Source organism: Heliangelus exortis, chromosome 1, assembly GCF_036169615.1.
Source record: "Heliangelus exortis chromosome 1, bHelExo1.hap1, whole genome shotgun sequence".
Taxonomy (NCBI): Eukaryota; Metazoa; Chordata; class Aves; order Apodiformes; family Trochilidae; genus Heliangelus; species Heliangelus exortis.
The window spans coordinates 109,019,917-109,045,986 of NC_092422.1; the positions used below are offsets into that span (position 1 = coordinate 109,019,917).

Consider the following 26,070-nt stretch of genomic DNA (forward strand, 5'->3'; position numbering starts at 1 on the left):
AAATACTACCCCAAAAGAAGAAGGTTCTCACATTCTAAACATTGAAAATTGTTTTTAAAATTGAAGCAGAACAAAAATACTGTTTTACCTCAACATGCCCATAGCATATTCCCCACCTCCTCCATCCCATAGACTTACACCACAATAGAGCTGTCCTAAAAATATCGGAATTTTTTTACCTCTTATGATTTCACAGGTAACCAAAAAATTTAGTCTTGCTGCAGGTGCTTGTTGCAATTAAGGTTTATAAATATATAGATATATAAACATAAAATCAACATATAACTCTCCCAAAGACATGCAACTTTGCCTTTCCCCTGCTCCTTGCACAGCCACACCTACCCATATGGGAGCTCAAGTATTTAACATGCAAGTTCCTTCCTGTCCCAAAAATGAAAGCCACTGTTTAGGCAGTATGAACCACATATGATGTTCCCATATCTTGTGCATTCATTTCTCCCTCTCAGGGCTTCAAAAGTTTTTTCTTTTAACCATTTTCCCCCCAGGCTTTGTGGAACAAATTCCTGCAAGCTGTAAATGATTAACAGAAGAAATCAGCTATAGTGAATGACGTGATATCCACGGCAGTGGTGATGCCACTTGAATACTGTGCTTGGGCATTACAACACCAGGAGTATCCCAGCTGCAGTAGAGATTTGCAATTCTCTTACTGAGGCAGAGTGTAGGAACCAGATACAGGGAGCAAGGTAAATTCTGTATGGTCACAGGAGAAAAAGAACACAATATACAAATTATCACGACACTTATCTCAGAAAGCTGGAACAAGAACAGTAGATGCCTTGGGCTCCTGTGGGGTTAGGTAATTATTTTTTATTGCCATTTCTCTAGAGCTTTGCTTTCTCTGGACAGTTAAAGTCTTGCGGGTGATATTTGGTTTTCCACAGGAGAAACTAATCATAGAATCATAGAATCGGATGGGTTGGAAGGGACCTCAGAGATCATCAAGTCCAACCCTTGATCCACTACCGCTGCAGTTACCAGACCACGGCACTGAGTGCCACATCCAGTCTCTTTTTAAATATCTCCAGGGACGGAGAATCCACCACTTCCCTGGGCAGCCCATTCCAATGTCTGATCACCCCCTCAGTAAAGAAATTCTTTCTAATGTCCAACCTAAACCTCCCCTGGCACAACTTGATACCGTGCCCTCTTGTCTTGCTGAGAGATGCCTGGGGGTTCAAGTATTTTAGTGAAGAGGACTTCCAAAAAAAAAAAAAAAGTAGCAAGAAGGGGAAGTAAGCAGAGTCTCTCTTCAAAGATCCCAGCTGCTCTTAGCAGCACACGGGTGAGGTCCGTCTCCAATATTCCCGGGAGAAGCAGCTTTCCCATCTTCTCCCTTCCCTGCCACCCAACAGCCGTTCCAACCGGCAGTTGCAGCCCATTCCCGGCTGCAACTCCTCTGCTCTCCGGAGTTACTTTTCTAGGCCTCCAGCTGTAAACCATGGCACCTCAGGCCAGGCGCTTTGCTATGGACTACCGGCAGGTAAACTTGCTGCCTCGCCGCAGAAACCTTTAACACACAAACCCAAGGTCGGGCCACCCGCCAGGTAGAGAAGAGCAGCAGAGCTTGAAGAAACCTTCCCCCCGCGCCTTGAAGGGTGACTGTGACCCAGGCCCCACACTGAGGCTTCATGGCTGGTAAGGGGTATGACAGGAGCCGCTCCCCCCTGCCCGGCCCCGGGGGTGGGAGAACAGAGCCACCTCCTCCTCAGCCGCCGCGGCCTGCCGTCTCCATGGTTACGGAGCCATTGGGCTCAGCTCATGGAGGCGGGGCGAGGCAGTGCCAGTCACTCCGCCCCCGAGCAGTAATTGGGTGTTGGCCCGGCGTGCTTCGCCGCTATTGGTGGTCAGCGCTGTATGGGCAGGGCTGCTCTGCGCCCGGGACGCATGTGATTGGGGCAGGAGGTTGAGTGACACGGCCGAGGCAGGTCAGGATTGGTAGAGCTGGTTGCCTGGGTTACGGCTGGCGGCGGTGGGCGCCGCGTTGCAAGATGGCGGAGGAGGCCCCGGGAAGCGGCGGGATGCGGCGCGGTACGGCGGCGGGGGAGCGGGACGAGGAGGGAGCTGTGGCGGAGCGGGGCCCGGGCGGGGCCTATCACATGTTCGTGCTGATGGAGGACCTGCTGGACAAGCTGGAGCTGCTGAACTACGGAGAGGAGGCCCTGCGGCGCCACAACATGCGACCGCTCTCCAGGTGCCCCCGGCCCGTTTCACAAGGCGGCTGGCGGCGGCGCCTGGGGAGACGAAGGCTCCGGGAGGGCGGCGGCTGCCTCCCCCCGGAATGCATTCTGTGGCGGCGGGCGGGGGTCCGGCTGGAACCGTGCAGTACGGAGTTCCAGGCCTGAGGGTCGGCAGCTGGCAGGGCCGTAGCGAGGGGCGCGGGTACCGCGGGTGTGGGGGTCGGGGTGTAAGCCCTGCGTGTTGGTGGGAGGATCTCCCCGCGGGAGGTGATGTCCCTGTGGTCAGAGAAGGGAGGCCGGCTCTCAGATGACAAGGTGCCTACTAGGTCAAGTGAAAAGTAGTCATGTTCACAGCTTCCCCTATGATGTTGAAGCTTTCAAACTGGGATGCCCTTCTAAAGGCTGAGGTGTGATAGGAAATAGTCACTTAACCTTCCCTGCTCCCAGTAGATATTAAATATTTGCATGTTAGCATGTCTGTGCAAAAAAAATATATATATATTCTACCCCAGGTTAATTTCTTATGTTCAGGACAACTATTTCTGGGGTTGTGTGTATTCCTAAGGGGGCTTGGACCCCTTGTTTTTAAGTTTTCATATCTAATATACATTTATTTTGAATGTTTTGTTGTTTTTTTAAAATTACTGTGGGACAAAAAACAGGGCCAATGTGCTCCCAGTATTTGCCTGCCCAAATAACTTTCACGTTCATCTGTTGTTTTTGACCAGGCTCCACAGCAGCACATCACATATTTAAGCTTTCTGTAAGCAACAGGTTGGTAGAGGTAAAATGCAGAGTCCAAATTGTTCTCATGTTGGGAAGGAGGCTTGAGTATGAGCATGGTGGCTGTGGGTTGGTTTTAGTCACCTACCAGACCATCATTATTTTTGGAGTTAGGAAGCAAACCTTTGTTGACCAAGCAGCCACTTATACAAAGGCAAATGTTTGTTTCTGAGTATTCAGTGTGCACACATGACTTCCACTTTTTGGAGGACTAAATGTGATCTAATGTTATGGGTTGAACTCTCCTTAAGACCACAGTTTTCAATGTAATGTGATCCAAAATAGATCCAGTTTGTGTACCTGGCTTAAGAAAACCAAAGCACAGTAGTTGAGAATGGGTGGCAGGATCACTTCAAAAACATGCACCTCATCTGAGCTTACACACTGATTTGGGTACACCGGCCTGTTGCCACTCCTGAGGAATATAGGAAGGGGAAAAGGCTTGTGGAACTTTGGAGTAAAAGGAACCGGATGTATTGCTAATGTCAGGAAGAGTATCTGGGAATGTTAAGAACGGAACAGGAGGTGAAGTTACTGTGGTATAACAGCATGAGGCCAATATGCAGAAATAGGGACATCTCTAGGCAAAGAGGCTTCAGTAAATTTGTTCTCCCCTCCTCAGGGAAGTGCCTTTCATTTTTTCATGTGGTGGCTTGGTGACTTAGTTATTTTTAAACAGGTGTAATCATAGTTCCAAATACGGACGGTTTTATATGTCCTAAGGAGAACAATATGCACTCCTAAAGCATTTTTCAGTGTCTTCTGAAGTAGACAGAAGATGAGACAAACCCATCCTGGCTTTCAGTATCATGGGTAAAGGTATAAAGCTTTAGCAATAGATCATTTCAGTTTTGTCTTTGAAGCATGCTGTTTGCTGTGTGGTGTTGGCAATAGTTATCAACCACTTTTGCTAATTATTCAGAGGATGTTTTTAAAACTTAAATTTTGTCTTGCATTGCAAATCACTTGCCGTGTGAAAAATGTCCAAGATTTGGCAAAATCATAGCTCATTCATGGCCTACAGTTATTGGCAGTTGTAGATCTTTTGACTTTTGATTCTTTTGAGCTTTTAAGTATTTTGTGCTATGCAAGGGACATTTGAACTAATCATAGAATCATAGAATCCTAGAATCCTAGGGGTTGGAAGGGACCTCGAAAGATCATCTAGTCCAACCCCCCCTGCCAGAGCAGGGCCCCCTAGAGTACATCGCCTAGGAACGTGTCCAGGCCGGTTTTGAATGTCTCCAGTGAAGGAGACTCCACAACCCCCCTGGGCAGCCTGTTCCAGGGCTCCGTCACCCTTACAGGAAAGAAATTTTTTCTGATATTCAACTTGAACCTCCTATGCTCCAATTTACACCCATTATCCCTTGTCCTATCACTGGTCACCACTGAGAAAAGCCTAACTCCATCTCCCTGACACTCACCCCTTACATATTTGAAAACATTGATGAGGTCACCCCTCAGTCTCCTTTTCTCCAAACTAAAGAGACCCAGCTCCCTCAGCCTTTCCTCATAAGGGAGATGTTCCACTCCCTTAATCATCTTAGTAGCTCTGCGCTGGACTCTTTCAAGCACTTCTCTGTCCTTCTTGAACTGAGGGGCCCAGAACTGGACACAATACTCCAGGTGCGGCCTCACCAATGCAGAATAGAGGGGGAGGAGAACCTCTCTTGACCTACTAACCACACCCTTTCTAATGCACCCCAGGATGCCATTGGCCTTCTTGGCCACAAGGGCACATTGCTGGCTCATGGTCATCCTCTTGTCTACCAGGACCCCCAGGTCTCTTTCACCTTCACTGCTCTCCAGCAGGTCAGCCCCCAACCTATACTGGGACATCATGTTGTTCTTCCCCAAATGCAAAACTCTACACTTCCCCTTGTTGAATTTCATCTTGTTCCTCCCTGCCCAACTCTCCAGCCTGTCTAAGTCTCTCTGAATGGCAGCACAGCCTTCTGGTGTGTCAGCCACTCCTCCCAGCTTAGTGTCATCAGCAAACTTGCTGAAATCCAAACTTGCTAATCCATTGTATTAGCTCTTAATTAGTCAGTGTTCATATTTTATGAAGTAATGGGATGAATTCTGCATCCCTGAAACTAAATAGAAACAGAATTGAGCTCATCATGATTTGAGACTGCACAGGTAAAGAAGAGGAGTGCCTTGGGTTCATGTTTGGTGGTGGTTAACTGCAGCTGTGTAATGCTGTTCACAGGGGAGAGGAGTACCACATTTTCTTTTGATTCCTTGGACATCTAATGTTGTTTAATAGACCATTTTCTGCCTCCTCAAATCAGGAACCATGATCCATGCCAATGAGCTGCATGCAGAAAACTGAGTTTACTGTGGTTATGTGCAGTACTAGACATCCTGAATTTAGTTCAGATGGATCACTCATTGAGAAAGTCAGTGACAGTCTGTGCTGGCTTATAATGCTGTAGGAGCTCCAGGAGGTAAAAATACTTACCGTTTTTTTCCCCCTTTTTCTGGACAGGCACTATTTTGCACTGCCCACTAATCCTGGTGAGCAGTTCTTTATGTTTTGCATGCTTGCTGCTTGGCTGATCACCAAAGCTGGACATCCCTTCGAACAGCCACAAGAATGTGATGACCCCAATGCAATCATCTCAAATGTACTCTCAGAGCTGCGATCATTTGTAAGTGCTGAACATGCTCCAGAAACAACAGTAATGGGAGGCTTCCTCTCCTCTCTGCTTATGTTCCCAAGCACCAAGCAGACTTTTCCAATCTATCCATCTGTACTATGTTCATTACTTAATTGGAAGTTTACATGGTCTGTACCTACTTGCTAATATTTTGGCACTACAAAAATGGTGTTACAATGTTATATGTGATTTCAGCTAGCTTTGTCCCACAGTCTGTACAATGGATTTGATTTGGCTTACTTGTTACAGTGTCACATATGTTGCTCATTTATAGTCATGTGATTTACAAAGATTTTATCTGGAAAGTTTACACAGTGTTTGTGATTCTACCAAATGGTTTAATGAAGGGAAAGGTTTAAAATTGTGCTCACGTTTTCTTCTTCTTTTTTTTTTTTTTTTTTTTTTTTTCTTTCTTTTTGTTTTCTTTTTGGTTTTTTTTTCTTTTTTGTTTTTTTTTTGTTTTTTTTTTTTGTTTGTTTGATGGGGTTTTTTTTCAGGTTTTTTTTGTTTGTTTGTTGTTGGTTTTTTTTTTGTTTTTTTAAAGATTGCATAAACTGCCAGTAACTTCTGGGATTTTTTTTTTTTCAATATCAAAAAAGCCAAGCCCAGGTCAGGAGAGTATATCAATGTAGGGGAAGTATGATTTTATGGAAGAGTGTACTGTGGTGCAGCTGTGAATGATGTTAAGAACACTGCTCCCTGAAGGAGTTAAACTGTAACAAACAAACATGTTTATTCTGCAGGACAGCAGTAAATAAAAATTTTAAAAATTACAAATAAGATCTGGAACAAACACGGCCAAGTTGAAAAGCTGGTGGTTATGTCTTAGTTTCTGAATTTCTTTGTAGCTCTTTTTAACCTTACCAGCGTGTCACTTGTTTGCTTGGCCATCTAGCTCCTTTGTGGCTTCTGACTCTTCTGCTCCCTATAAGTATCTCCTTACCAGGTGCTTTAACAATTCTACACTGTATCTGATCCTTTGGTTGTTCTTTTTTCCCTTCTGTTGCCTGACATGGTGGAAGAAAATGAATTAACATCAGTAAAATCTTCATACATAGTAGACACTTCAGTTCTAGTGTAAAAACTCTTGTTACCTCTATGAGAGGAAATTCAGATTGATGGGTAGCCATTAGTAAACAACATCTCTTTCTATTTTAGGGAAGGCCTGTGGATTTTCCTCCCTCAAAATTAAAGGCAGGTAACGGAGAGCAGGTGTGCTATGTTCTTGATTGTTTAGCTGAAGAAGCCCTGAAATACACTGGCCTTAGCTGGAAAAGGTAGAGTACACTTTTAGGCATCCTCCCTTATGTGTTGTTTTCCAGCAAACAAATTTGCTACGAAACACAGTAATGACTAAAAATGCTTTACTTGATGTTTCATGAGATGCAAAATTCAACCAGGCTTGATGCAGTGGGTCTAATTTCTAATGTAATTTCACACAATTTAGTCTTTTACCAGCAAGGATGAGGTTGGGCCATTAGTAGACTTAGCTAATTAATAAATGTTTGAGACATTACCTTTTTTCAGTAATTTTCCTATGCATAACTGCTTGCTGATCTGCTAGGTGAGCTGAAAAAATTTGATGTCCTTTTAGGTCCTATCAGTCAATAGCTAAATTCTTGACCTCTTCAGTCAGGGATAGGCATAGGATGTGACCATATTAGAAGCAGTGTGCAGTAAGGGAGTATATTAATCTGAGGGAAATTGTAGGCAAAATTAGATGACAGATAATTTCAAGGATATGAAAATTTCTTTAAAAGTGTTCTTTATTCCATTCCTCTGATGGGTTTTGAAATGGATATAGTGAAGTAATTCCTACTTTTGAAGTGTTTTACTGTTACTTCAGTTTAGTACACAAATTCTGCTGTAGGCTGAAAATAAGTCTGTGGTGGCTTGCTCTTGAATTTTAAGAAATCAGCCTAAAGGAGAAAACAAATCAAAATTTACTCCCCAGATGTCTTTTTAGTATGAACATACTGTACTGCCTGGAGTAGTAGCTCATCCTTACTTTTAAGACAGTCCAAGATAAACAAAAGCATTTAAGGCTGAGTGTTAATTTTATTTCTTTAAGTATATGGGATCCTAATCACTGTCTAGTCATATTCTGCATCATCCATGCATCTCATTAAATGTTTTGCTAGCTTAGGAGCAATTCACAGAGGCATTTCCAAATTAGTGTGTTTAAAAGCTCTGCGGTTCTTTGAACTAATTTCAGGCCAGCATATCCAGCAGAAGAGCTGGAAGAAGAAGAAATAACAGAAGATGATGCAGAATTAACACTTAATAAAGTTGAAGAGGATGTTGCGGTGAGTTTGCCTGACTGGTTTTGATTATATTAGTAAACTATAAGGAAGTTTTTACTTGCTGCTTATTTTGCTTGGCTTTGCTTAAGTCTTTTCTATTACCTGTTCAATTGCCCTTTTTCCCTGTGTCTCCATTCCTGCATCATCAGCTTCTCTGTAGAGTTTGTTGTTTCCTTTCAGATAAGGTCGTTAATTCTTTGGTACAGAGCATGTGTTCTGATGTGCATTTATAGTTAACCTGAAGTGGAATCTAGCCATACATTAAAAATACATAAATTCAGAATTGGTGGTTTACTGCTAATACAAGCTGTTGATGTTTAACAAAACTTTCTACAAAAACTTTCTCCCTGTCTACAAAATTGTCTAATATTTGGTTAAAGTTTGTCCAGTGCTTATTTAATAAAAGGCTCACTGCTCTAACTCAGACCTCACTGCAAATAAGAAGCAGTAACTTTGGTACTTTGCTGGTCTGAAGATTTGGGAACAACTGGAAAGAGACCATTTGCTTAAAACACCAACAATGACCTAAATAAAGGTTGCAGATTTTTTCATGTGGACAAAGGTCATGGCAGCTCATTGCTATTTATTCCATGAATGGAATGGTAATGCCCTATCATCTATTCTGACTGTAGAATTAGTGTTTCTGTGTGCTTTGAAATACCTTTTACCAACAAGATGGCAAAGTTTGAGGATCAGATGTTTTTATTTATTCCTGGGTTTTAACTTTAATAATTATAGTGAAGTTGCCATGTCTATGAAGCAGCCTGTGAAATACACTTTTAAGTTCAGATATGCTTTTGAGGCTTATGGATGGATCTTGAACAGAAGTTTTGGCTTGCTGATTGACTGTCTCAGAATATTGTTTTTATGAGAGCTGAAGTCTCACTGTAAACTCGTAGTACAATGTGATGAAACACTGTCATATTTGCAGGCTTCTGCCAGTCTCCTGGAAGTGAGATTTATTTTTTTACTGATGATTTAAGTTTTTTTCTGTAAAGTTAGCTGAAGACAAAGTGAAACCTACAAAAAGTTAGTTTCACATCCAGTTTCTCCAAAAGCTGTTGATTCTGTACAAAATAAATGTAGGTCAAAACCAAAATATTGAAAGCTGTGAGTCTGGAAGTGGTCACTTGCTGTGTCAGTAAATTACTTGAGGAGAAAAGAATTTTCTGGAGTGTTAAGGCCCAACAGTACTGTACAGAAAATGCCACAACTATCCAATCTTTTCATCGACATTTTTCAAGTGCTTGAGGAAAATTAAAGTTCATAAAAGTTGGAAATAGATTGTCTGTAATGTTATCATATGGTTCTGATTATAGTCCCAATTTATATGCCAAAATAATCCACAATATAACAGCTGAAAGAAAGATGTAAGAAAATCTACAGTTTGATTTCTCAATTCTGACAACTAGTCTTGTTGTTATGGTAATATTGCAATACCTTCTACTAGGTGCTACACAAATACACACTATCTGTTTATCAAAAGACCCTGCCAGTTGAGAAACCATTACTTTTTTGCAAGTATTCAGGGAGCTAGAGGCCAAACATGCCAGAGGAAAATAAAGTGGCTCCTGTTAGTTAAAAACTAGGTGAAGGAAGTCCCAGGTTTGCACTAATTGAGTCTTGAAGGGTTCAACACTAGAACCTGTGTTCTTGCAGCTTTAAAGATTTGAATGATATATGATATGATATTCTCATAAAGAAGATGGATGATAAAGTTTTACTTTGGTAGAAAAGGTGACTAACAGAGGAGTTAGAGAAGGACAAGGTATATAAGGGTGAAGTGTTTGTCTAATAAAATGGCAAGTGAAATTCATTATAAATAAACAGAGGGTAGTGCACAGAAAAAGCATCTTTGACTTACGCAGTGATGGGCTCTGTGCTGTTCATGGTCACTGAGGAATACAGTTTTGAGATTGGAGAATTCTATAAAACCATCAGGCCAGTGTGCAATGTCATGGACAAGCAAACAGATCAATAGCATCAATTTGAATTGTATTCTTCTGCATGGTCATAAATGGGACATCATTCTGCAACTCAGAATGTGTAGTGCAAGCAACATCTAAAACCGTGTTTAGGTCTGATTGGGGTTTAGGTTTTGCTCTGTTTCATTTTTCTTTTTAATGCAAAGGTTTAGGAAACGCATAGGAAATTACAGGTACCATAAAACTTGATAATAACCCATTTGATGTGAGAGAGCTTAGGTTTTGTGGTTTGTTTTGGTGAGTTGGCTTACTTTTTAAATACTGTTGCACCCCAAGGTAACTGTGGGGTAGCTTTTATATTTCAGCTTGTCGCAGATACTGTGTAAATAAATACCATTTTAAGTAAATATAACCTCCATCATCATAACTCTCCATGTTTTATTTATTTGGAAATACAGAATTTAACACTCCTTGTCTTGGAGTATTAAAGATTGTGCAATACTTACTGAAGTCTTACTTTGCAATTTTCCCTAAGGAAGAAGAGTCAGACAATGAAGAAAATTTTATTGACCTGGATGTTCTAAAGGCACAAACGTACAGACCGGTAGGTTATTACCCATCAGTCCTCTCTTGAGAAATTTTTACCTCTATAGCAGCAATTTATTTCTGTTGGATTTAAGTCTGAATATACTTGAACAATCTAGACTTGAAAAAATATTCCAACTGAAATGAATCAGCTTATTTTAAAAGAAAAATGTGCAGCCAGTTTCTGAATTGATGCCATTGCAAGGTTGCTGGAAACATCGGCAAGAAATTTTTGCAGACAGTTTTAAGGAAAAATGGCATTAATTTCTTGAATATATTTTAATCTGACCTCCCACTGTTTCTGGGATATGTGTAATTTCTTACTACATACATTTGATTGTTTTCAATTTTAAGTATGATTAGAAGATATATTTATTTTAATGTTAATCTTTATGAATTCAAAGTAATTCAAGAAATCTCTTGCATCAGTATTCTAAATCATTCTGGATATAAATATTTTTCTGAATATGAACAATGTGAACCACTGTAACATGATTTCTAACATCTGTCACTGTACCTAATGATGATATTTTGTATATAAACTTTGGTTTTCACACAGGACATGAATGAAACTGCAAAGCACGAAGAGATTTTACAGTCCACAACAGATGCAGCAGAGTGGAATCTTGAAGTGGAACGTGTGCTGCCACAGCTGAAAGTTACAGTGAGGACTGACAATAAGGTATGTGAGAATAGATTTGTATGGTGATTTATGTGTGACAATGGTGATTAAAGTGTGCATTCAGTCTGTGTTGTTTACTTTGTATTGACAAGTTTTTTAATTTTGTCATGTCGAGAATTGTTAATCATGGGATCTTCAATGTTATCCTGTTTCTCTTCATAATCTATTTCAAGGAGTCTAGAATGAGCAGCTTAGAAGTAGACTTCTATCTTTGGCAGGCCCAAACCCAGGTCCTATACTGGCATTGCCATAAGCATTCTTTCTAGGAGCTTATATAGCACACACAGATCAGTACTGAACTGAAAGTACTGATTTGTAGTGGCCTAGCAAGTTGGGGGGTAGGAGCAATCTGCAGCAGTGATACAGAACTGAATGAAAGATAATTATCTTGCCAAAAATAGGCTATGCTCTCAACTGCCTGCTAGATTGCTTGCCTCTCTTACACTGTACTTCATTCTTCTATGTGAAGAATTGCCTTGTTTGAGCCACCTTTCTGTGATCTTTGCCGAGCCCATCTGTTACAGAGAACATGATGTTCGATTGTTGCAGTGAGAAATTAAAGTTTATTAGAGACATTCATGGAAAATTAAAACCACTGTAGGAGCTGAGGTTTACTAGCTTGCAGTTTAATGCATAAGGAATATGACAAGATGAATGTGGAAACAGGATCCTTCTTTTTCTAGCTTCTGTGCTTTCATGCTTTCAGAAATAACGGGAGATAAGTATTTCTTCTTTTAAATTCTACAAAAGAACATTATATCCTGTTTTCTAAACTGTGCATGCAAATCTAGTATGAGGAGAGGGTTAAATGGTTTAATGAAATTAGAAACTAGAACTTATTTGTAAAGTCTTGGGCAGTGGGGTGAGGCAGGGGAGGAGAGGTGACAGGGATGGGATGTGTTTGTTGATTTCATTTAAACATCATTCTGGCAAATTATGAATTGCTACCAGACCAACAAAAGATCTTGAGTTTGCTGTAGAATTAAACCCCAACATAAGCATGTTTTCTCTACTAGCTTTTGTTTTGTTCAGGAAGAGAACAGTGATCAGCAGCACAATTGTAGGCAGTGGTTGAATCTCACGAGCTGAACAGCTGTTGGAGATGCTAGGCTGTGCTCTTCTGAGGTAGGGAGGCAGAAGTACCAGTCCTCTGGTAGTAATGTGCATGTCCTATGCTGGGACATGAAGCTTCACTTCACATCAGTGGAACTCTCTTTGATTGAAGGATGGCAGATGCTTAATTGTGCAGCTCTTCTAAGCCAGGATTTGGTTTGTACCTCTACATTATAAGTGGCTGTATCCTCCAGGAGCTCTGGGGTCAGGAATTACTCTTGCTCAGATGCTGCAGCTGAGCCTTGGGAACCTGGGGACCTCCTGGTTCCCATCCCAGACAGATGGGTAGAGCTGCTGCTTCTTTCCTTTTGCAGGCTTAACCACTAACAAAGTTAAGTATGACACAGACACACGAAGGACCCTGACATGGGAAGCTCCACAGACTGCCATAAAGAAGGCCCTGTCTTCAACAGCACTTTTAGGACTGCCATAAAATGAGTATAGACAGTCAGGCCCCCACCTTCATCTTGAGCTAATTAAGATTCAAGTTCAGTAGTTAAAGCATACACTCCCTTCTCTCTAGATGCACAAGCACATGCACATTCATGGATCCCTCAACTATTGGCATGGCCATTCTGTCTGATACCCCTACCAGGGATCCTGGACCCTCTTAACTGTTTCACTGCTCTTCTATTTGCCAGCTAGTCTTCCTTGATGCTTGCTAGCAAATAGATGCATACACTCAGATGCTTATCTTAAAGGCATTCTACATCTATGGGTCCCCCTGAATACCAGTATATACCCTCTTCCTGCCTCATACCTGGACCTGGATCTAATGCCTACTAGTTGTAGGATAGTTCAGTTTTATATCTGGTATTGAATTTTACACATGCAGACCAGGCTTAGGGAAGATGCAAGCACTTGCCTGTCCCTACCCCAGCAGCTGTCACACAGCAACATGGGCTTGTGACCCACAGTCCCACTCGAGCTGCTGGCACTGAGCCCCTCACATGCTTTACTTACTACTAGTGCTTGCCTTTGGGATACATGTTGGTTCTGCCTTGGTGGCTGACACCCTCACCTGCTCCTGGTGCTTCCATGGGTACCCCCACTATCTCCAGCTGCAGACACCACAGGACTGGAACACCTGCAGCCCTGCTCTGATTCCAGTTGCTGGCCCCATACTCCTCCTCACCAGCAGCTAGCATTTAGTCCTTGTAGCACTCATTCACACATGGAACAGTGAGATTGCACAGAAAGATAATTTAAAAATAGTAAGAAGCTGGGACAGGCTGCAGTGATCAGGCACAGAGCCCAGTCAGATAGGTGAACTGACTGTCAACAGTTTACGTATGACCAAACCCATTTACACCCCTCTCTATTCCCCACTTTTTTCCTCCCTAGTCTCCTGCCCCTGCATGTTGCTTCATCAGTTTGCATAGTTGCACCAAGCCTTGGCCTGACTATCCAGAACCTACAGATTTTGCATTCTTATAACTTGCAAGGGCCAGGTTCGCCTTCTCTGAAATGATGCTTGTAGTTTCTTGTTAGAACATGAAATAGTGTGACTGTTCAGCTTTGATTCTTGCCCTTGTTTCCCTTAGTGTTTTTCTGACAGGTCTATGTCTCCATAGCTTTTATTTTTTTACTCTTCCTTTTCCTTATCATCTTATTTTGACAAGGTCCTCGGTCAGATAATTGTACTGATACGAACATTCTCACACTCCACATGCCCCTATCCATTACTGTAACTGAACAAGTTGGTTTCTTGTTACTGTCTCTCCATTACTGTTTCTCAAGTCAGTTTTGTGCCTCTGTTTTGCCTAGTATCCTGTTGGACAAGGTCCTTGATCAGATAATCTTACTGAAGTAAACACTTCCACGTATCCTTACAGTTCCTATTTTACAAAACAGTCTCCTAAGGCTTGGTTTCAAGTTTTAACAACTTTACCTTTTTTTAAAAAAAAAAAAACAAACAAAAAACAACACAAACAAAAAACCCAACATGTAGACCAATACAGTGCCAAAAGCTTAAAAATCTTAGAAGTATTTCTTAGCATGTTCTGAAACACAATAGTGAAATAGCAATAATCCTGCAGTGCTGCTGCTGTGCTTCATTTTGAAGTCACAGTCTGTCTGCAGTTGTGCTTTGTGTCTGAGAGATGTTAAAAGTTTGCACTGACATAGAAAAACTTGTGATAAAGCTTGGGAACTGGAATTGATTTCTAACTACCTATCAAGTTAAAGCAGCACTTGTTCTCATCCACCATCTCTGAGTCCATGTATGTTTTCTGCAACCTAGAAGCAGCAAATAATTTTGCCCCTTCTGATTTAGTCCTGCTATCACAATCAAGTTTAGGTATCTCTGCCTCCTTCATTTCTTTCCATACTTCTGATAATAAGAAAGGCCATGTAGAAAGCTTAGATCTGATAGCTATTAGCTCAGCTTGTTCTTAGAGAAAATGAGTGCTTCAAATACCCAACACCTACCCGTTCCAGACTATCAGCAAACTCTAAAAAGCAGAGCTACTATGGTATCAGTGAGAATGTCAGTCTTAGTTTATGGATCCGAGTGTCATCTGTGACATTTGGGAGATTATAAATTCTGTCAAATTAAGCAAGTGCCTCTGAATATGAACACAGCAGTGGCAGAATGATACATGGTAGTAGTATAAAAGTGACCTGACTCTAACTTGCATATCAGCCTTTGTTTAGTAACCAGAGAAAAATAAAATTGTACTTAACTATATTTTACTTTGTGGCATCTTTTTTAGGATTGGAGGGTTCATGTAGATCAAATGCATCAGCATAAGGACGGAATTGAATCTTCTTTGAAAGAAACCAGGGTATGCCTTGTATATGAAGAATGCTTAATTGATTTGTCAGTGTTGATATTTTCTCTTTTATTTGATATAGGCTAATAATCAAATTTATTTTTATTCTTGATTTTATTTGTTCTCATACTGTAAAACTAAAAAGGGAAACATGATAATGACGACTAGGGACAGTGGGACTGGCAAAATATCTTGTGGGAAAGAGCTGTATATGTAAGAATTAACAGGCATATTAAGGTTCATTAGTGGATGCATTACCATAAGTACATCCTGGCTACAGTGGGCAAAATAGAATAATACCAATACTGAAAATAAGTGTTGATAAAAGAACCCAAAATACCGTTTGAATACTGTTGTTAGGGTAACTTACTGACATTGACATTTGTAATTAATTGAGGGAGGGTAGAATGATGAAAACAGTAAAGCTTGAAATCTGTGTTTTGGAGGTGGACAAATATAAATTTCTTTTAATTGGCTAAGCATGGTATTTCTGTACTATTTTTGTCTCTCACTTGTAGGCTTCAATATCGTTTCTTAATTACAGCACCATTTTAATAGTCTTTGCATACTACCTATACACTGTCAACCCACAGAATGTTTTTTTAGGGTTACCTTGACAAACTCCATAATGAAATCAGCAGAACATTGGAAAAGATCAATAGCAGGGAAAAGTACATCAACAATCAGTTGGAGCACTTGGTTCAAGAGTACCGTTCTGCTCAAGCCTTGCTGAGTGAGGTAATGATCTTTTGTTGTTGCCTTCTCTAGTATTAACTTGGTGAGGAACACTTGGAGGAGTTATCTGTGCATTCTGCTGTTGGATATAAAGCAAGCAAAGTGTTGACTGGCTTTCAAATTATATAGTTTTTAAGCTAAAGTGATATTTTTTTTAATTCAACTATTGCACAGGGAAAAGTAAATGTTTTTGCCTGAGTATTATGTAAATCTATTGTTGATCCTGAGCAGTTAGTAAATTATTGCTTGTTCTGTTTTCCCTGTGAAGTTCACACATCTGTGATGAGTAGAAGAACTGCAGTCTGAGTCCAGCACTCATGTCTTAGATTGATTACTTGTGCTAACATGCACAAAGCACTCATTACTTCTTTGACTCAGTTAGTTTTTTATGCCAATGAAGTGCTGCCTGAGAAGCTTTTTGGTCCCCTAGTTAGGAGGTCTGTGTAAGCTGCCATTTGGCTCACCCGGCATTAAGGCTAACAGGATTCAGCCTCTGTGATTTCTTTCTGTTACTTTAAGAAACTCCAAGACAGTAATTCACTACTGATTAAGTAGTATTCTGGGTTTAGGCATTAAATTCTGTCTGTCTTCTGGCTAATTTTCCTTATGTTTATTTCCTCATGCAAATTGTGTATATATGAGCACTATTACAATTTTTTAAATGTCTTTAAATTTGTGAATGATAGTCATTACAGGGCTGATGTTTCCAGCCTGTTCCCATACTTTAGCACTCTAAACTTCCTTGGGACTTGGTGGAAGAGTTTCTGGAAGCGGGATGTGTGAGAGCAAGTTTTGGTGTTCTGTCTGATCTGCTCTTCAGGTTTGTCATTACAGCAAAAAATATGTTTCTTTCCAGGCTAAAGGAAAGTACGAAGAGGGAAGTGGAGGAGTAACTGAAAGGATAAGAGCACTTTCTGAGGTAAAAGACATCTTTGCATATTTTCTTTTGCTTATTTTAAAACCATCTTAAGAGACTTGGTGTTTAGTGTTTGCAGCTTTATGGTTCTTTCAGATTGGTTCTCACAGTAAAGATTAATCAGTTTGTTTATTGGAGTCAGTAAAGTCCAGTCCCTAAATTTTAAACCCAGGCTTCCATCAATTTTTAACTTGTGAATTTGGGCCGATTATTGTAAGCTCCTAATTTTACCTGTTTGTAAAAGAGGGTAAATGTCCTATATTTTATAACTTGTGTCCTAGAATTACTGAGGGTTAATCGAGTCATATCCATAAATTCTTTGTAAGAAGAAAAGCATGACTCTTTATTTTTAGTTAAAATTAACAATTTGAAATTTTCATCTTCCAAGCATTTAAAAGCAATATTTGACTAAACAGTAACTTTTCCATAACAGTCAAATTATCTAAATACTGTTGCATACAGGAGCAGAAGGTCTTGAGATTGCTTAAAGAATCACCAAAGGAGATGAAAAGGTGACTTTAATACAAATTTATAAAAGCGTGAATTAACAGAATTAGACGCCAAGGTATGGAAAAGACACGTAGGGACTTGGATGGGAGTGACTTACACAGGTTGAGGGGAAATTATTTATACAGGGATAGGGGAGGCTGGATCAAGAAAGGGTTGGAGTGATTTTCACAGGGAAAAATCAGGGAAAATGAGGAGGAAGGCCCTCCCATTGAGTCATGAGATTCAGGGTGGACCCCCTTGCTTTCTAAACTCCTCAGTGAGCAGTCTGTGTCTGAATCCACTCCTAGTCCCAGACTTGGTCAGTTTAAAGGGTTTAGGTGCCAGGATTTCAGTGTAGTGCTTTAATGCATAATTATGGGTCTGGTGTGATTTGAAATATCAGCAAATGGAGGTTGATTGTTACTATTATAACAAATCGCAAAATAGTTCATATGATTTGCTGGCAATGCTTAATTAATAGCGACTTTTAAGTAATCAATAATCAACAATTTATTATAATCAAACACAGTGATTCAATAAAAGATTTAACAAAGTTTCTAAAGTAAATTGCTTACATACACACAGATATAGAGCTTAGCCTCTGTTAAGATATTAATAAATTTTGGTACCTAATTATCTCTGAACAGCATGAAAAATTTTAGTGAAATACTCTCCCGGTTTATCTGCATGAGACTGAATTGTAGTAAATTACCCACTAAAATGAGATCTTTTTTCCACAGAACTAGAAGTAGTGAAGTGCTCACTCTTTTACTTCCAATAGACCAGCTTTTTGAGGCACTCTCCTGCATTCCAGCTCCAAAGAGAGATTTCCAAATGGCCTCATTTCAGGATCAGTATTTATAGGGTCATAGGATGATTGACCTTGGTCAGTATTTTTCCATTGTGGCCACAATTTGAGTCATCTTTTGGAACTCTCAGAGTGGACTTACGATCTGAGCTGGAGGGGTCTCAGGTACTTTTGCCAGACAAGAGTTCCTGGGATGGTTAGGGAGTGCTTAATTACCCCAACAAGAAAGTACACAACTGTTTCATCTCACTGCTCCAGTAGGCAGGATCCAGAAGTGCCAGGTTGTCTCAGCCCACTGCACTCACAATTGAAACAAGAACAATGTTGGGCCCACTGCCCTTTTAACTAAATTATGAACAATGTTGGCTGATGTTGACATCACAGTAAAGCCTGGTGAGGAAGGAGGTCTGAACCACCACAAATATGTGAAACTTTTTCTTTTGTGTGTGTTGTTTGTTGGTTTTTTGTTTCTTTAAGTCAGTCCTCTAACAATTTTAAGGAAAAATCTGCAGTCTCCAAACTGCCTTAACATGTCGAGTGTTTCATGATAGTAATTCAATCAGCATTACTGCCTGATTTCCAAATATTTCAACCCTTTATCCAATACAGAAAATATTTTTAATGGCGCTGTTTGGGCTTGAAAAAAACAATTTATTACATAATAAAATTTCCGAAATTTTCACATAAGATAGATCACACTGTAAGAATGTGAGATAATAAAACAAGCTTGAGATGTTGTAGAGCAGAGCAGAGCAGAGCAGAGCAGAATAGTTCAGTTGGAAGTGATCATCCACTCCAACTCCATTAGATAATACAGCAGTTTTAGAGTTTTCTAGCAAAGATTTCTCAGTGTATGGATTCTGCAGCATTAGATCTTCTTTCTCTTTCACTCTCAAGGAAGTAAGTTTGAAAAAGAGAGTGCTTTGCCATCACTTAAGATTTACAATGAGTTTGTGCTTGGGAAGTTACTGAGTGATTAGTTGTGATGAATATGTTACTCGTTGGCACTATGTAGATGCAGTGGTGCATACCTGTAATAAACTAGATACTTTGGATGTGCTTTCAAGCATGCAGTCAAATCTCAGCCCACTTAGGGATACCAGTACCACTGGAAGCATGCAACAACACAGCCATGTTCCTTTTGTGTCACTGAAAAGTCTTATTGCAGACTTAATGAAGGGCCATTTGTATATTAGAGGCAAAAGTACCAAATTATTACCTAGGCTGTACCTTTAGAATCATATATTTGCTTTTCCTTCACTCTGCAAAGGCAAACTACTCAACAGACAGTGCTGAAATGCACTTTGATTCTTCATACGTTTTTTTTACATGCTCATACCCGTGCCAGTGCCAGCAAGCTTGACTGGTGCAGCTTCTGTTGCTGCAGTGCTGTTTCTCAGGTTTCTGGTGTCACCTGCTCAAGTCCTGACACTTCCAGAGGAGCGGCTGGCATGGTCACTCCGTGACTTGCAGTGTGCAGGGGTATTTGTTCCTATCTTCCATTCAGCATCATACTGTAACACACTGTTGTTTTTTATTGGTTTGGGATGCACAGATTCTCAGTTACATCATGTTGTTTGGCTGGCTTTTGTTTTGTTTTGGCTAGGTTTTTTTTTTTGCTGTATTATTTACAACATTAATTTAGTTAAAGTTAAATAAAAATTTTCTTAATGGTTGAAAAAAATTGTTCCTCCCTGTACAACTAAGACAGACTCCTTCATTTTTTAAAAAACTAATGACGTTATTCAGCAGATCATTTGTTAGTTTTCTTTTAAAAAATTTACATTAATCTGGTTTCATTAAGAAAAAGTTATCTATTTTAAGATTACAGAATTATTAGAGAGAGTAAAGCAAGAAACAGAAGAGAAAGGAAGCAGTATGACTGATGGTGGTAAGTATGTTTTTGCCTCAAACCTAACACCTTTTTTTGTCAGTGACAGACACATAATTTGTCCTTTATTGATAAAAAACAAGGTCAGAATGAGTGTCTAGTCTAAAATAGCTATAAATACTAAAAACTTAAAAGATGTCGAAGAAAATCAGGAGTCCAAACCTCTTTGAAAAGGGTTATGTCAGTCTGCAGAACAAAGAGGTTCCAGGATTTCCTACGTTGGTAAATTACTTGGGTTTTGTCTTTGCTTTGTGTAGGTATCAACTCACTGGAAGAAATTCACACTTTACAGGTTTATAAGCCCTTTTACTCTGAAACAGTTAATGGGAGTAGCTGATTCTCTGACAAGGGCTGGCTGGAGCCAGTGAGAAAATTTATTTTGGTGTTTTGATGTTTGGACTTTTTTAGCATTTAAAACTGTATACCTATTTGAATTAAGAAGTTTCAGACTTGGGATTTGGTTGTTTGAGGTTTTTTTCCTGATAAATGCATTCTGTTGCAAATGCATAAGGAGTGTGAAATAGAAATAAATTTATGCATGTTACAGTAGGGCTAAATATGCAAGCTGTATCCATATTTAACTGTAACCATTACAGCTAATTTACTTAAGTAGTTGTAAGCGTCACTGTTTAAGGAAGTTTTGTGTACCCTTGCTTCACTGTGAAGGAGCTGCTTACCTGTCTCACAACCCTTTTTCTGTATTATTGCCTGGCCAAGGGTCAGCATAAAATCTAGAGCCCAGAATTACAAAGAGCAATATGATGCAGCAGCGGTATCCCTAGGGTAATATTAGTAGGAAGTGAGGAATTAGAAACAAAGACTGCAGCACAAAACATTTTAGTAGCTTTTCACAAGTAAGATGACCTCCTGCTGAAGGTGTCTTCAGTCCTCTTCCAAACCCCAAGTCAGATACTGGGAGGAGGCTTTCAGCTGAGCAAAACACATCACTGACAAACCTAGCTTAATGTTGATGCACATCAGCATCAACGTTCTTGACATTCTAGATGTCAAGAAGACAGCAAAATTGTCATTGCCTATTTTAATCTCTGAAGTGTTTTGCATATTAAAAATGATATCAGTACAACCATGTCTTTAGAGTACAACACCCCATTGTTCATTCAACTCTCCAATTTTAAGGAGTGAATTACAGAAAATAATGCTTTTGTGTTAAGTAGCTGATAGAATTGCACTGTTTATCTTTTTTTTTTTTTAACAGCTCCTCTAGTGAAGATTAAACAGGCCTTAACAAAACTGAAGCAAGAAACCACTGAGATGGACATACAGATTGGTGTAATGGAACACACGTTACTCCAGTCAAAGCTGAAAGAGAGATCCAATATGACTAGAGATATGCATGCAACAATGATTCCAGAAGCCACAATAGGTTCCTATTAAAATCCTTTGGAACTGACTTGGTCTGCCCAAAATACAGTTTTCTACCATTTACTTTTTTGATAGTTTGGAGGTTTCCTTTTTGCTGGGGGAGTGTTCTTTTTTCTTGTTTGTTTTTAACAACATGCTCGTAATGCACTTTTTAAGAAGTAATATGCACACTTTGAAGTCAGTATGACATCATGTTCAGTTTTGTGCTGGAAAGATTTCAAAGAATCACAGAATGTTGAGGGTTGGAAGGGACCTCAAAAGATCATCGAGTCCAACTCCTATTTTCTGCAGCTCCCTCCAAAATACACTAAAAAAATCTTATTGATGAATGTGTCTCTACTTTGTTGGATAATATTATGTAGTGTGAAAGTCTAGAGAATGATACTGACAGTCTGTAATTTTTTTTTTTTTTTTTTTTTTTTTTTTTTTGTAAATATTTTTATTTTCACATTGCCACTAACAGAAGCAATGATAACAAAAACTATGTAAGATGAGAGACTATGGGCAGTATTGTTTGGAAATTACTGTTGGCTTTCCATTTTCTTTCCATGTGTCATCACTGTTTCAAAGTCACTTTTATTAGCATTGGGCCAAATGCTTTCATTTGCAGTATGTAGTAGAGCTCCACGGACATAATTTTGATTATTCTTGTTTTCTGTCCTTGTGTCAGAGCAGCTAATTTTGATCTCTTTTAAGGAAGAATGTTGCCAAATCTAATTGTGTGCTATGGAATGATAAGAAGAATGTAGGAGGAAGGGTTTGGAAGGGGGAGAGTTCCCTTTGTCTTTGTAAATATGTAGGTAGGGAGTGATTCTAGTCATTTACTGGTAATGAAGGAGTGGGGAACAAAGTACTAATTAAAGTACGAATACATCCTCTTGCTTACCATTGTTCATAAGCCCTACACCATATTGGTACAATTCCAGAGACATTAAAATCCTCCCCTAACTTCTGTAGGCAATTTCATTCATTTCACAGTTTCACTTAAAGGTGAGCAGTATTTTGCAGAATCAGTGGATCGGCTCTGTCTGGAAGCCAAGACACTTCACACAGTCAGTCCTATAATCCAATTTCTTAACTTTATATTTCAGTATTTCATTTGCCATTAAAAAAAAGCTCTGAACCCATCAGCTTTTATTAAGTGAAAAGCTGTATGTAAATGTCAACTATTATACTTTACCTGTGCAAGCAACTGCTGAAAATCTCCATGAATCACACTGGAAGTCAGTTTCCATCTTCTTTTGCTGCCTACCTATGTCCTCCCACATTCATCTTAAATTAGAATAGTTATTATTCATGTTCCCTTTGTTAGGTGGTGTTGCTGTTGCATATTTACTTTAACAGTGGGTTTACTTCGACTTAAGATAAAGCAATCCCCTTCTGCATTGCCTGCAAAGCAGCTCAGATGCTTTTGAATTGCAAATGTTGTGCTGTATAAATGCTATTTATGTAAATACTTTCCAAAAAAAGCTCCTCCTTCATGCTGGTCTAACAAATACAATTAGTCAAAAATCTTCCCTTACGAATCAAGCCTCTTATTCTGTTAGAAATTAATCTGTTGAGACAAGCATGTCCAAAAAACTATAATATGGTAGAAAAATATCCAGAAGTTATACTCATTTATGCCAAAGTAATTGTAAAATAACATGCTAATTATATGTAATTAATCTACATTATTTTTCACAGCACTGTCTGGTACTGCATTAATCTAAGCATGACATTTCTGTTGTTTTTCCAAGAGGGAAACATGGTCCTTAACTGTCATCTGGCAAAGAGTGGCATTTACCCATTTAGACCGTAAAACCATTTGACCCTACTTTGAAAGGAGTCTTGCTGATCCAGCAAGTGGCCACACCACATTGCTTAAAAGCATGAGGAGAGCAATGAGATCTGCCACCAGCAGCCTGAAAGGCTGCTCTAAAAAAGCAATTATCGCTGTAATTATTCCACTGCTGGATCAATGCAGGAAGCAGAAGCCACATTAAAATTAAATCACTGGATTCTCGTAATTTCATATATTGCTCATTATCTAATGCAGCGTTAGAACTAAAGACCAGCAAAACGAAGGTGTCCTTAAGTTAACAGGACACACGTGAAGCTGTGCTGTGCTATAGAAGTCTCTCTTCTGAAGAAGAATACGTGGGGGAGGAGGACTGTTCTTAAGAGTTAACTTTTGTTTACAGATCTACTCTTCCAAGGGCCTTTACTATTTTCACTCCTCTGAAATACACCGGTGTGGAGGCATGGTGTCACTGTTACATGTCATCTATAAGCCAGTCAGAATCTAGCTGTAGACAATTCCAGAAGTAGCACAGAGGGACAAATGAGTTTCATTTGCTGAATCTGGTCAGAGAATCCATGGGTTTTGTGCTTCCATCAGGACTGCTATATTTGTCTCATATGTGGCCCCAGAGAGAGCTGAGAATAGGATCTGGGAAAGCTGTGGCTGAGGAAAGGTCATCAGTAGTAGCCACCTCACTCTCCTGCCTATACTCCCCAAAGGTCCAGAAAAGGAACACTGGTAACATATTACGTTGTAGGGTTGCTGCAGCTCTGAAATCTCTCTGAACCTTGTAATATTACTCAATATCTTATTTCCCTGGGCTGTCGTTAGGCTAGGATGTAACAGATGCAAGTGCCCCACTCAGAACTAGAATTGGCTGTAGTGCTTGGTACACTGCTAGAGGTGCTGTTTACAAGGCATTTTGGATGGTTGAGAGTAGTGTTACATGCATTGTTAATGTCTTTAATAAATATAATATTCCATTCCTCATTCCCTTCTATACAGTGGCATGACATGCTAAATATTGTGTGCTCTGCTGGTAAGAAGTGCTGGAAGTAAGGGTGGGATTTTTACTTCTTAGTCTAGTTGTTGTAATAGCTTTCTGTGGAGTTAGACTTCACAGTAAAATTGCAAGGCTTTAATAGTGGTTTTCAATCATATGCCAAGAATTCGGTATTTTGGTAATGACACAAATTAGTAATTTGAACTTGCATCAGTGAGTGCTATAAAGGAAACTTGACCAGAAGTTCACATGACTTTGAGAAACCACTAGCTGTTGCAAACAACTCCTAGATCTGATCAAAATATTCTTTTTTCTGCTGACAGCATTAAAGGCCTTCCACTCTTCCCCCACCCAAAAGAGAGAAACTTCAGGGAAAATTCTTTCCTGAAAAGTAAAACAAATACCTACCCACTACTAAACATTGGCACTTTTTTATTTTCTGAGCATAGCTCTGCTGTGCACTATAATGTACTAAGAAAAAAAATCCCTGTATTGCTAATTGTAAGTTACAGTAAGAACAATTAAGTCATCTCTTCATGACCTATAAAAAAAGACTAGGCATAAATGAAGAGCTTGTATGTGAAGGCTTCCAGCTTCTGAGCTCTTTTGAAATTTGCATGCAAATTTTTTTGCAGCCTGGGCTTCTCTCCAAGTTTGACAAACGTTAATTAAAAAAAAAAAAAAAAAAAAAAAAAAAAAAGAAGAAGAAGAAATGAGTGTGATGCTGTTTCTTTTCACGCTGGCTCTGAGCCTGCTGCCCGAATGTCAATGCTGCAGTGTTGCCCACACACGGCAGCTGCGTGTAACATGCGCACGCTCCGGCCCGGCCTCTGGCTGAAACCAGCAGTAGCCTTCAGCAGCACTACAGCCTGCCTCGGAATACTCTGTCCCAGTTCCTGAGGTATCCCTGCTTTCCACTTTCTTGTTGACGGATTAGTGCTTTAGGAAATGGATGGGTGTTTTCTGACGAAGGCTTGAAATAGAACTTGGGAAAAACCTGGCCTGTAACATCGGTGCCTGGGAGCTTAAGTAAACGGAGGATTATCTGCAACACCCTTGCTGCGTGAATACCCTTCATAGGTGGGGGGGTTTCCACAGTTAGCAAAGATTATTTTTATTTGCCATTTCCTCCTCTTCATGTTTTGCCCTTCAGCAAACACCAGTACCAGGGTTTTCCCAGGTATTAGCTAATAATTAGCTATTGCTCTAGGGCTTGCTGGTGCTGGGAATGTCTGTCCTTTGGTCTCCTAGCAATAACCCTACCATTTTGCAAATCATAGTTCCCAGGCAACACTGGTGTGAGCAGGGCTGAGAGCTATTTTGAATGCTAGTCTGTCACTCTGGCTTGTTTTGCTCTGAAAAACTCATGTTAGAGTCATTCCTGGACTTAAGAGTGGTTGTATCCCAGTATTCCATTTCAGAAGTGACTGAGACACGCTAGTTGCTCACATGTCTTAGCTACCTGTTATGAAAATCAACAAAGATGAATACTTTAAAGTTAGAAGTATAGAATAATTGTTTCTAAGAATACTCTTGATTACTCACTAATGGCAATTATTAATTCAAAATACTTTCCTGTTTACATGGCTTTCAAAGGTTGACAGTATTTCAAATGATATCTTAGTGTTGTTCAGTAGTAACATGAAGAGTTAGGCTGTGGATTGTAGCCATCCCCTAGATGAAAAGTTTCCCAACCCTCTTCTGGTTTTTAGGGCTGAAGTTTCTCACTGTATCTTGAGAAAGAGGCTCTTGTAAGGTTTTCGAGAGTTTGCTTTATCCTTCATTCAGTATTGCTGGTCCATGAGCACTTTACCTCATTTCAAAGAATCCATTTGGGAAAGAATACAAGCCAGTAGTCAGACCCAGGGAGATAGGTCATTTGTGAAATTTTGCTGGAAACTAGTGCCAAAAAATGATGCAGAAGGTTTCAAGAGGTTTGACAGCATCTATTGATCATTGTTTCCTTTGTTATAGGAAGTGCACAAGTTCTCAGTATGATGGCAGGAGAGATTTCTGCTGAGTTTGACAAA

At 39.8% G+C, this 26,070-nt stretch overlaps 1 protein-coding gene across 2 annotated transcripts; it reads left to right on the forward strand.

Annotated features, from left to right (window-relative positions):
• Positions 1–1,432: 1,432 nt before the first annotated feature.
• Positions 1,433–21,317, forward strand: IFT57 (intraflagellar transport 57). Of its 2 annotated transcripts, none has more exons than XM_071757631.1 (11): positions 1,433–1,504; positions 5,479–5,641; positions 6,809–6,927; positions 7,866–7,956; positions 10,414–10,482; positions 11,023–11,145; positions 14,973–15,044; positions 15,639–15,770; positions 16,624–16,686; positions 19,805–19,871; positions 21,088–21,317. In XM_071757631.1, exons 2-11 carry the CDS (start codon positions 5,522–5,524, stop codon positions 21,264–21,266), a joined length of 1,035 nt encoding a protein of 344 aa, XP_071613732.1. In that variant the 5' UTR covers positions 1,433–1,504; positions 5,479–5,521; the 3' UTR covers positions 21,267–21,317. The 2 variants fall into 2 exon arrangements, with proteins under 2 accessions (XP_071613732.1, XP_071613721.1); XM_071757620.1 differs by lacking the exon at positions 1,433–1,504 and adding an exon at positions 1,998–2,215.
• Positions 21,318–26,070: the final 4,753 nt, after the last annotated feature.

What these genes read in the sequence shown, in the direction of transcription:
- IFT57 (XM_071757620.1), top strand. Translation starts at nt 2,013, where the DNA reads ATGGCGGAGGAGGCCCCGGGAAGCGGCGGGATGCGGCGCGGTACGGCG. An exon ending in ACTGGCCTTAGCTGGAAAAG is followed by an intron (nt 6,928 to 7,865) that starts GTAGAGTACACT and finishes AACTAATTTCAG; the next exon opens with GCCAGCATATCCAGCAGAAG. An exon ending in AAGCAGTATGACTGATGGTG is followed by an intron (nt 19,872 to 21,087) that starts GTAAGTATGTTT and finishes TTTTTTTAACAG; the next exon opens with CTCCTCTAGTGAAGATTAAA.